The sequence below is a fragment of the Balaenoptera physalus genome, assembly GCF_965194825.1.
Source record: "Balaenoptera physalus genome assembly, chromosome: 7".
NCBI classification, from domain to species: Eukaryota; Metazoa; Chordata; class Mammalia; order Artiodactyla; family Balaenopteridae; genus Balaenoptera; species Balaenoptera physalus.
In genome coordinates, this window is record NC_138886.1 from 86,537,853 (window position 1) to 86,550,106 (window position 12,254).

Consider the following 12,254-nt stretch of genomic DNA (forward strand, 5'->3'; position numbering starts at 1 on the left):
GCATGGAAAGCAGGCAACCCAGAGAAGAAAAGGCATTGAGGCTGTTCATTCTAAAGAAGGGAAGACTTGGTAGGGGAAGAGGTCTTCTTTAGAGTTGTAAAGGCGATGAAAATTTCCCTTGTGGACCTTGGAGGATGAATGCTGTTTCTATCTCTTTTGAGAGTCTGGAAAAGAAGGAATAATATATATATATATAACATATTATACATATATATAAATCATAGGAAGAAATGCCAATTTCCAGTACACCCTTCACTATGAGAGAAGCCTTTCCATATCTTTCTGGCTTGGTTTGATTTCTCCAGCCCTTGCTCCCTCAAGGTATTTCGGCTTTCTGTCTCTTATTGCACCCCTCTCAATTTGCTTTGCAATGTACTGAATGCCCTGAGAAAATGCATCCAGCTTCCAGACACTACTACATCACTGTATATATCGACATCATTGTCAGCAATTCATTGGGGGCTGGTGCTGGCATTTTGAACACTCGTGATTTTTACGGTAAGCAAGCATCTAATCTGCTTGCTGAAATACGTTAATAAATTGTGTAAACTGTGTCACTGTACCTTTCAGAATTTAAAATTTTTTCTCCCAAGAGAAAAAGCTCCTCACAGATAGGGTTGGAGATTTATTCATACGTGTGTACACGGCAGCATCCTCTGAGGTGCCTTGAATAGAGCAAGGATGCTGGTAATATTTACTAAATTGTCAGGTTGAACCGAGGAAGGGGTTTGTGAGTAAAGGCTATGCGTTCCCAAGGGAGACTTTTCTAGCCATTCCTTTTGAACCTATGACAGGGAAACATTTGTGTCAGGTGGTTCTAGTTCAGAACCTTCTCGAAACAAGAGGATGGCTGAAGGAGAACTTCCTGACAGTTTTCAGTCTTGTGATTATGAGTAAAACACGGTCACTCTTACTCCTTGGAAGGACCTCTTATAAAATAATTTCAGCCTAGAAATTGTATGAGAGGGAACCAGTGATCAGGTTCCCATCATTTACTAGCCTAACATGTATTTCACCAGTTCTTCCCACTCTTGCCCACTAATGGGCAGTAACTACAAGGAGAGCAGGAAGTCAGGGAACCACAGACCAGCTGAGCTCAGCTTCGAAAAAAATCCAGGATCCCCGTTAACTCAAGAAGCATCATGAAGTATGTAGAGAAGGAGGGTCAGCAGCGAGGAGCTTATGATGGTTCACGATGTGATGAAAAGAATAGTTCTTACTCTTTAGGAATGTTGTGTGGATTAATTGGGATAATGTATATAAAGTGTTCAGAACAGTGCTTGGCACATAGTAAATGTTCAGTAGCAGTTGTGGTAGGAGTTATTATTGTTTATTCTTATTATAGTTAGTATTACAGATTATTAATTAACAATCGAGTATTATTAATAATCTGTACTATTAATATATTTACTCTGGTTACAAGTCTGGGCACAAGGAAGAGGTATTTACAAATGCTTGATTTGTTGGTATTGAGAGTATATTGGAGCAGGCACACATACAGAGATTAATAACTGAAGGTTAGTGTGAAAGGAAGATACAGCATCTTTGTGTTAATACTGGTTCTGTGGGAGACTATTCTTGACTCTGTGCAAGGACAGTGTTGCCTCACTGCTTCAGGAACGTGGCTGTTGTATGAAGAGGGGCTTCTGTGGCGGATGGTCATGGAATCACAGATCTAGAAGAAATCTTAGGAACCATTTTAGGTTTTCTGTTTGTTTTTAATTAAAGCATAATTAACATACAACAGAATGCATGGATCTTAAGTGTTTGGCTTGATGAGCTTTTGATGATTGTATGTACCCTAACCCAGACAGAGAACGCTCTATCACCCCCGTGAGTTCCCTCACACGCCCTTCCAATCAACTCCTCCCCTCCCCCCAGCAGCCACTTTCGTGAGACCATGTTAGAGATGAGGAAAAAAGAGGCCCCAGATACTGAGTTGCTTGCCTCAGGTCACAGGTAGCCAGTCTGAGAACAGACTCTGAAGCCTAGGTTTCCTGATCCCCACGTTAGGAACACACGTGTGGCTTCCCAGATGCCATTTCCATTTTTATTGGGAGCCTTAATGGTCTCACATAGCTTGATTATAGCTAGATTGCCTTAAAGTCCTGCATATTCTCCCAGGCTTTGATTATGAAAAATGGTGCTAGTTCACCCAACTGGAATGACCTTCATTACCCTGGCTAGTGCCATGCCTGTCCAGAGAGAATTTAACTCACCTTTTCTTTTGAATGAAGTGGCTTTTTTGGGTATACCTTTGGCTACCCCAAACTATTCTCTAACCTTTGACTGAATTGATGCATCAGCACGGTACTTGTCATTAGGTGGACAATTGCAGCCTTTTCAGTTAGATGTTTACCTATAGGCACCTATACTCACTCTCTGTAAGGCAAGGTCATCAATCCAGGGACTTTGGCTAGCATTCAATGTCAATAATGATGTTCTTCCTGTCACTTTATCCTGGCAGAAGTTTTTATGGGTCTCCACCCATTTCTCTTACCCTAAACTGTGGTGAAGTGTCATCAGTGCTGGAAGCTGTGTTCTATGTCCCAGGCTGGTGGAGGGCAAGGCTTATCTCCATAGCTGCGTGGATCTCCTTGGGCAGTGCTGGCCTTGGATGGGTGAAAGGCACTTCAGAAACGTGGAGAGGAATTATTGTTGCAGTCTGCCCTTATTGGGATGTGACAGCATTTTAAGGTTTTTCAGTATTCAGTATGAATCTAATAAGCACCTATGGTTAGAATTATAATTTGTAAATTTAAATTAGAGAGGCTTTCCATTCTGTTTGAATAAAGGATGTGTTAACTGGTGAAAAAATAGAGTTTCCTTTGATGTTGGTTTCTTTGGGTAGATAAGTTCTCTTGAGGCCTCTGAGTCAGGTTCTAGGAATTCTTTTTCAGCTCCACCTTTGACAGAATAACTGGCAGTGGTCAGATGGTATGGGCTGGGCTCTGGTCTGTTTCCTTAAAAGGTTGATTCAGTTAAATTTGTATTGAAAGTGGATTGGGGGAAATACCGTATCAAAGTGCCTCTGTATTCCTTAACAGCACAACTTTTGATGGCCTTTGTAAAGAACAGCTAGGTTACTTTTCAGTAAAATGGATTGTATTCTTTTGAAAAGCTTTGTCATTTGGTTCGCATGATACATCACTGAGTCTGTATCTTTTTTTTTTAATTTATTTATTTTTGGCTGCGTTGGGTCTTCGTTGTTGCGCATGAGGGCTTTCTCTAGTTGCAGTGAGCAGGGGCCACTCCTCATTGCGGTGCACGGGCCTCTCACTGCAGTGGCTTCTCCCGTTGCAGAGCATGGGCTCCAGGCACGCAGGCTTCGGTAGTTATGACACGCGGGCCCAGTAGTTGTGGCTCTCAGGCTCAATAGTTGTGGCGCACGGGCCTAGCCACTCCGCGGCACGTGGAATCCTCCCGGACCAGGGCTTGAACCCGTGTCCCCTGCATTGGCAGGCAGACCCCCAACCACTGTGCCACCAGGGAAGTCCCGAGTCTGTATCTTTTATTGTAGAACATTTCAGAGTGGGATCTTTAACTTGGTTGCACTGTCCGTTCCTGTCTTAGTTGCAAATTGTCCCTGAATTGGAGAAGATTTTCCCCGTAGTGACATTTGAAAGGCACCTTTCTGAGGGCAGGAAATTGCTTTTTATTTTGGTGGGGGGTTGTTTTGTTATTTTGAATCTTGGAGGTTCCCCCTATTTATTCTAAGAGAAGATTTTACTACTTTTACTTAGCTTAGATTGAAAATAGTCAATTCAGCACATTGATAAGTATTTTGACCTGTAATTTTCCACCCCTGTGCAGAAACAGACAAGCCAAGAACCAAAATGAACTGCTTTGCTTATAAGCCCATCAGAGCCACTGTCTCCTAGAAGTTGTCTGTGTCTGTGAGAGTTCCTCATCTCCATGGCAAGAGGAATAAACCTGATTTACCAATAAAACGCATCTCTTTATTTCGTGTTGTTCCCAGGTATGTTGGTGTTTGTGGTCACATGGAATACCCCTGCCGCTTCCAGAATGCTTCTGCCACCACCCAGGAGATAATTCCTCATCGGGTCTTTGCTCCAGTGTGCCTGAAGGGTGCCTGCCAAGAGACCCTTCTGCCACTGATCCCTCCCTGCCTCTCCGCAGCACACTCTGTCCTGGGAACACACCCGTTCTCCAGGCTGGATGTACTCATTGTCCCTGCCAACTTTCCGAGTCTGGGGATGGCCAGGTACGTTGTTCTGTTGTGGCTCCTGGAGAACATGCTGTGCATATTTTTTGACTACTTCTTGCTTTCCCTGAGCTCTGTCAGAGCCGTCGTTTGATTAGGTTGGAAGGGCCATCTCATTGCTGCCTTGAGGGACGGTGTGTGTATACTCCACCATGCATGAGCCTTTGGGTGTCACGGGCTCAATTCAGTTGCCTTGAGAATAAACACTCACGTTGTCGCTGGGATTGAGAACACACTGTGCCCCCAGGATGGTGTATGTTGGACTGTGGCTAGTCAGGGGCTAGTTAGCTCAGGTGGTGAGAGCATAATGCTAACGAGCCCAACGTCATAGCTCTGGGCAGAGTCACACAACTTGGTTCTAGAGCACAGGCTGCTCGCGTAATTCCGACCAGCTGTCTCATCCATTCTCACCACTGGTCACAAGGGCAATGACTTGAGAGCCCCTGTGTCAGAGAGACTGTGGATGAATCAGTGTAAATCTATCACCGCTGTTAGAAAAACAGCTCAAAGCAGATGGCTCACTAGGGAAGGCTAAGGGGGTCACTTGTCTTGCTACTATTTTTTAATATAATAAACGTATTATTCTTTTTGTCATCCCAGTTTAGTTCCTATGGAAAATCAAGACCTGAAAGTTGAACCTTTTCCTATATGTAATTTATGCCTAAAATTCATTCATTAATGCTATTGTTCATTCAGTAATAGGTAACTGCGTTTCACTCAGTGTTTTACTTGGTTATGTACTCAGGATTTTCTTGGTTATATTTCTGTTTGAAAATCTTAATCGTTAACAGTGAATATGCTCGACTAAGGATGGGAAAAATAAGCTCATCGAAACATGTGACTTTAAGTTTTTCCCTATTAGTCAAGGAAATTCCTGCTGCCAATTAATTTCTATGCTTTTGAACAGCTGTCATTTGTGGTGTTTTCCCTGAAAGCTGCACACATTCTTAGTAAAACCCATGAGTAGAAAAGAACTGACCAGAACATTTGCTTTTGATCTTTACTACATACGTATACTTTTTAAAAGCTGGCTGGTAGTCTTAGTCCTTGAGGAGATCTGAGAAGGTCATTTAGACTGATGTTTATCCTATATTCATGAAGATGATGGCAATGTAAAAACTTGGATAATTATATATATTTGGTTATGTGCCTCATGTAATTGTCTTGGCTGTCTATATATAGAATTTGTCTTAACAAGGGGTCTTCTTTGGTCCCTTTGAAGAGTCTGCTGGACTTAATTTGAGTGGAATTACTGGCAAAGGAAGGGTCGTTTGTTAAATGTTTCTGATTTGTACACCGTTTTGAGGGACCGTGTTTATTTGGGAGTTTTTAGCACTTTATGAGAGTTGCAGTTTTTCAGGGCATGTTTGCTAACAGTTCCATGTTCTGACCTGAGGGAACCAGAGGCATAGTATTTTTCATACAGAGAAACTTATTTATTTTCTATAGCTCCTTTCTGATATCAGTCTGCCAAAACCAGAATTTGTTGACCTGTAGGCCAATCTATAAAGCTTTTCTTCTTAAGTTTGTGTGCCCAAGCTGTGTGTTTGCTTCTTTTTGAGATATTTAAATTGATTTAAACATGCTTAAATCTGTTTTTTTAATGTAGTAAGCCTAAGTACCCTACGGCCAAATGGTACTGGGCACAAATGTCAAAAACTGTGATGGTGATAATAACTTAGCAGGAACAAGACTGCTTTTATGCTTAAAAACAGGAGAACCGTACATTTAAAAATTTGTGGTTGGTTGTCAAATACCATTTTTTTCCTTCTTTTTAGACTGTGGAAATAGTCTGCCTGGTCTAGATGTTTTCCTGGGCTTAGTTACCTCTCCCTGTATTTGAACAGTGGAGGGGGGATTGTGGTATCTTCCACTGCCAGTTGGGGGTGGGGAGGCACTGTTTTTCCTAACTCTGACCTAAATTGATTCCACTTGCTTGGCTTGACTCCCTCGGGATCCCAACACCTTGAGCCACATGCAACTGAGTGAGGTTTATGACTCAGCTGGCTCCTGGGGCCCTGTTGCCTTATTTATGGTCAAGTCTTTGCTTGGGGCTCTATAAAGCAAACTGGAACAAAAATGACAGTCTTGTAGGTCAATTCTGTACCCTAAAGAGGAGTAGAGAAACCCCAAGTCTAGTAGGAGCCATTCAAGAAGACGTCTAAGAGAAAAACAAATACCGTATGCTAACACATATATATGGAATCTTAAAAAAAAAAAAAAATGGTACTGATGAACCTAGTGGCAGGGCAGGAATAAAGACGTAGACATAGAGAATGGACTTGAGGGACACGGGCTGGGGAGGGGAAAGCTGGGGCGAAGTGAGAGTAGCATGGACATAATATACACTACCGAATATAAAATAGTTAGCTAGTGGGAAGCAGCAGCATAGCACAGGGAGATCAGCTCGGTGCTCTGCGACCACCTAGAGGGGTGGGATAGGGAGGGTGGGAGGGAGGCTCAAGAGGGAGGGGATATGGGGACATATGCATACATATAGCTGATTCACTTTGTGATACAGCAGAAACTAACACAGTATTGTGAAGCAGTTATACTAAAATAAAGATCTATTAAAAAAAAAAAGACATCTACACTGAAATTTGCCATTGTCCTATTAGTGTAATGCACTGGAGATCAAAGGATTCCTTGGTAAATTCAATGCTTCTTTCCTGAGTCCACATTTTATAAACATGTATGTAAGATCATAAATTCCATACCTCTGGATTTCTTTAGTGACTAGGTCTTAATCATAATGAATAACATTTTACATAAACTTAGTATTTTTTTTTAGTAGATGACATTAAGCAGTCCCACATGAACTAAAATGGGTGAATTATTAATAAAAGTTTTAAAAACTTTTGGGATAATATCCATAATGATTTCACTGTATTTTGCGTATTACGTATCATAGTTCACACGAATAACCTTAAAACTCTCCTCTCTGAGTCTGTTTTTGAGCCTGATTCTGATATTTCAATAAAGCAAGAAAAAAACATTCATACAATTTGAATGTATGATAATGACAAATCAATTTATAACAAAGTAAATAATAAACAGACAACAGTTTAGAATTTGGAGTGTTTTTCAAACATAGCAGTAACTAGAACATTTATCAATACCGCACTTCATGATTTTTTGTCACCTTTTAATATACTAGGGACTGTTACTTATCAACCCCTCCCCTTTTTCTGAATCACTGCTCCAGGGGAGAGACACTTTCATTCTATTCTGATTTTAAGAAAAATGACTAGTTTGCCTCTAAGGCACTATTCACAGTTCCATTCCCATCCTTTTCTCATTTTGTAAATGTGGGCTTTCTGTTTTTGTTTCATTTTACTTTTGCCTTCTATACAGGCTGAATCTGCCATATGAGGAGCTGTGGAGTGTACATTTCTTGGATTGAGTAATATGGTATCTAAATGAAGATAGGAATGCATTTTAAATGAGTCTCTAATGTATAGAACAACTCTCTTCATGTCGGTGTAATTAGCATTCTGCCATTTTCATTGTGTCCTCATATTTTCTCAAATGTCTCAGCCAGGCATTGACTAGTAAGCCTAATTTCCTAGGTATTGCGAAATCCATGAAAGGAGTTCGTCATCCTCCTTACACTCTTTGTTATAATAATAATAATGTTGATGGAATAATATCCTGGAATCAGATTTATGACAGTTGTCTCAAAATTAACACCTCAGTCTTACCTCTGCGTATGTTTGTAATAAGTGCTTTGCTCCACCATTTGTCTTTCAGCGGTTCACAATTACATGTCACGGGGTGTAATTATGTTGGCAGAACTACCTTGCTGACATCGAAATACGTTCTTGTTTTTTTCCTCCTCTATTTGAATTTGAAGAATCTTCTGCAAATTATTTCAGAGTGGTTTTATGTATAGAGCATTGAATAAAAAAGCCATGTCCTCTATGGCTGTGCTTCCCCACTCTACCATTCACGTGTAGTTTCACCCCAGTCCTTCTTGGAAAACTGGGGACAAAAAAAAAAAGGCAGCAGTGTGGTTGATGATAGGTGACCAATTCTGCTTTGATCTTTTTCCCTCTGGTTCTGTACCAGATTGTCTCGTTCATCAGTTCATTTGTTTGTTTATTTATTCATTTACTCATTCTTAAAGTTCTATTAAGCGCGTACTGTGTGCCAGGTAGGATTTAAGATGCTGAGTCTACAAGGGTGAACAAGGTTGATGAAATCTCTATCATTACGGAACTTACATTCCAGTCAGGGGAGAAAATAGTATACATGAAAACAAACAACTAAGATGTGTGCTATGAAGAAAATATAGCCACGTTAAGTGACAGAGTAACTGGGGACCAGTAGCGTCGTTAGGGTGAAGAGGCAAAGGCTTCTTTAAAGAGTGACTTTTGCAGTGAGACTGAAGAACAGGAAGGAGCCAGTCTTGTGGTAATCTGGTGGGAAAGCAACTCAGGCTGAGGGAAGTTCAAGTCCAAAGGCCCCAAGGGAACCGTTGTAATGGGCTGGAGGAGCAGAAAGAAGGCCAGCACGGCTAGAGAGCAATGAGCTTTTAGAATGGCTTCCCTTAGACTCATTTTGGGCACCAGGAAATGCCATGGTCCTGCAGGGCTTGGGTCACCTGAGCCACCCATACACCCATGTGAGGAAAGTGAGGGAGAGCCACTAAGAAAGGGCTGAGGTTGAGCAGAGATTGATGGTTCCACGCAGTCCTGTGTCTACGGAGAGAGTTGTCAGAGAGGTCAAATCGTTTCTCGGCTTTCTGGGGACCAGTGGTGCCATAGCATCTTGTGACTGACTGATTGGAGCCTGACTTGGCTTAGCATCTACTGTGCTTGAGCAGAATTCTCCACTGAGGGGGCATCAGAGCACTTGGCACCCAGACTGACAACTCTCCCCAGTGGCTGCTGGTTGATTTCTTGCAAGCTTTTTTTTAACACAACAGGTCACAAGGAGGGAGGCATTATTTATATGTTTGCTCAGCCTAATTTTTAAGGTTTTTAAAGACTGAACAAAAATAGGACTGATAAGTAAAGAACATAGAGAAATAATGATCAATTACTGAAATATCTTCAGTGCATTTCACAGTGGAGCAAAACTATAAAGCTCCCTATTACACATGACTTGTTCTTAAAAGATTTGATTGTGCAATAAAAGGCTTCTGAATGCTTGTACTAGTTCCTGACTGTTGCATGCCCAATTTTCTTAAGTACCTCAATTTGCGGATAAGCGGTGTGCACGTACATGCCCAAGAGTGAATGTAGCCAGCTCTCCTTCCACCTCCTCCTCCTGGGGTTAGACAGGGTATTGCCCTGTTTATTCTTATCTCCCAGCCAGTGTGTAATAGAATAAGCAAAACATAACATGCTGGTACAAAGGGCCTGTTGTTTTCAGTCTTCTGATTGTGTTCCTTTCTGTTGGGGAAGGAAGCAGTCGTAAATTTTTGTCATTATCTTAAGTAGCAAGGTTTCACAGTTTGGGGAATTATTCTTTTCTTCTTCTTTGTTAGCTTCTACTTGAATTTTTGGCTCCCCTAAACCAAAAACTGCTATACATTTAAACAATCCTCCTATAGATTTCAGGGGCTGTGACCCCTTGATTTCAAGGCAGGATGCAACCATAGTGATTCTTTCCTTGGGGAAACTGATTTTGAGCCAGAAATTTGTGTACCTTTCGGTTCACCAAGGTTGCCAGCTCCTCTGCTCTCTCTGATGTGCTGTGGATTTGGGGGTCTATGTGTGGGTTTAATTTCTTTGTTATTGTTGCTGTTTGTTTCCCAGACTTTAATAAATTCTTCGTTCTGCATGGATTGTTTTAAAAAGTATTTTGAAGGAGCACTTCTTTCCCTGTTTTCCTCTGTAACTCTTTTCTGTTTTTACAAACAGGTGGGTGTGAATGACAGAAAGCAGCTCATACCTTCTTTTTTTCCTGTAAAATTTTAATCCTTTGTTTACTGGCACGCCTGCCATTGCTGGAGCAATGAGCAAATAGGATATGTTGTGAGTAGCAAGGTCCACAGGTCCACACGAGGGGGCTCAGGCCCCCTCAGATGCTTCCCCTTTGTTGCTTTCTTTGTGTTTATTTCTCCACTCTGTTTTCTATTTCTATTTTTCTTCTTAAGAAAATTATTTGACTTTATTTTCCTCCTATCTTACAGAGAAGGGCTTTCCCCTTCTAATGTGTTCTGGTTCTTTCATTTTTCTTTCTTGAAATAGAAACAGGTATCACAAGGCGATGTTCTTCTGGGACTCTGGAAGCCCTTGACTGTGATTATTTGGTTAGTTTTGACAATATCAGTCTGTAGTGATTGAGACAGGAGGGAAAAGGTGTGCGTATGCTACATTCTTTACAGCGCAGGTACAGGAGAATATATGACGTCCCCAGGTCACTTAGAGCTGGGAAGTCAGAGACAGAAGTAAAAGGGCCTCATCCTGGGATGGCTGTCAGAGCCTGGGGTTCAGACTTAGGCAAGACTTATCTGTAACCCTCTCTGAGGTATATGTATTTGCTTCAAGGTCCCCCTGTAGAATCATAGTGTCATGGAGTCTAGTTGAAGATCAGTGTTCACTATGGGCTCGCTTTGACGCAACCATAGAATCTGGGTACCGGGCAAATTCCTGGATCACATGAGTATGTTGGGGCCAGATTCTCTGTAGAGAGGAACAACAGGCAGAGTGAACTCACAGCTTTTGGCTTAGCCAGAATCTTCTTCTTGCCATCAAACAGCTGTGCTGCTTGTCAGATCCCGAAGTAGCATTTTATCACCGTTTTACTACGATTCCTCACCCTCTGAAAGATTACGCTTAAGTGTTTTGTTTTCTTTGAACTGTTCTCCACACACATAGACTGACAGTCCTACCTTCAGAGAACACTGCTGGGGCCATTCTTCAAGAGAAGTTGTCAGGCCTTTGAAAGGCCTTCCTGAAGCAATCATCCATCTACCTACGTTCGTAATCTTCTCTCTCTATTGATGTCATCGTAGGCCCCTAATCTCTTCCAGCCCTTGAGCCTGAGATGGCCAGTTGGCCCTACTTTTCCATTTTTCCATTGCAAAGAAAAGCCTTGTATTTTTTTCTCCTCTCAGTTATTTCTCTACAGAAGCACCATTACTGAATAGAACATACATTCCTTGGGTGAAAAAGTACCATGGAATTGAATGTGCAAAGTTGTCTGAGTTGGAATATTACCAGTCTTGTGCGTTCTCACTCCTTGAAGCACTTCACAGAGTGAGCAAATGCTCCAGGCTTCTGGACTGTGTTGTGTGTGCGTGTGGCCATGGAGCGGTGTATGTATTTCTCTTAAGGCTAGACTCCTTTTAGGGAAAACACCAACTCCGGAAACAGTTCTCAAGCAAGGCACAATCTATGAATAGCTCTGCTCAAGGGAACATTGCCTCTGTTGTATGATAGCCATTGTGCATCTGGAACCCACCACCGTCTGAGCCCCAGAGGCCTGTTTGCATAAAGTGGGTAAGAGATTGCCTTGTCCCTTTACCCACCCCTAGAATGTAATTGGAAGAGTATCCCAGCTACTTTTCTTAATAAGAAGCATTAACTTTAAAAGGCCAAAGATGTGAGGAAACACTCCTTTAAAAGGGTGCTACTTTTTAAAAAATTGATTACTTTGTGGGATTTGTGGGTACATTGCAAAAGCCCACTCTGATTTAACCTCAGAGTGGAGCTTGAAGAAGCTTGAAATAGAAATGTTATATTTCTTGGTTAACTAACCATGCTGTTTATAGAGGTGCCTCCTCAGAAAGTCTAGACATTGTTCCGGAAAGACAGAATGCCAAATCTGCCCTTTATGTTCCCCGTCAGCTTGCTGAAAATGATCACATCCCCTTTTCACCATTAAAATGGAAATCTTGGAATTCCATTTCATGAGAGTGTGAATGATACTCGGGCTCCCCAGCCAAAACGTAGGTTGGCCAAGGACGCCAGGGTGCTGTTGTGAGCCTGGAGACTCACCACAAGGCCTTTGTTCCTTAGAGGCCCGCTTGCTGAGATATGCGGGCTGTGGTTGGCGGATCCTCGCTTTTGAGTTAGTC

General features: G+C 41.9%; 1 protein-coding gene and 1 long non-coding RNA gene across 8 annotated transcripts in view; one reads left to right on the forward strand and one right to left on the reverse strand.

The window, feature by feature from the left end:
- Nucleotides 1-12,254, reverse strand: part of LOC309664556 — a 365,050-nt gene that overhangs the window by 275,265 nt on the left and 77,531 nt on the right. The gene's annotated exons all lie outside the window — the stretch shown is intronic.
- The window catches only part of AOPEP (aminopeptidase O (putative)), a 379,363-nt gene that overhangs the window by 106,336 nt on the left and 260,773 nt on the right, over nucleotides 1-12,254 (forward strand). For all 7 annotated transcript variants that reach the window (XM_082469688.1, XM_082469684.1, XM_082469686.1 and 4 more), the window contains exon 5: nucleotides 3,980-4,225. In XM_082469688.1, coding sequence (XP_082325814.1) covers nucleotides 3,980-4,225 — 246 coding nt within the window. The remainder of the gene's footprint in view (nucleotides 1-3,979; nucleotides 4,226-12,254) is intronic.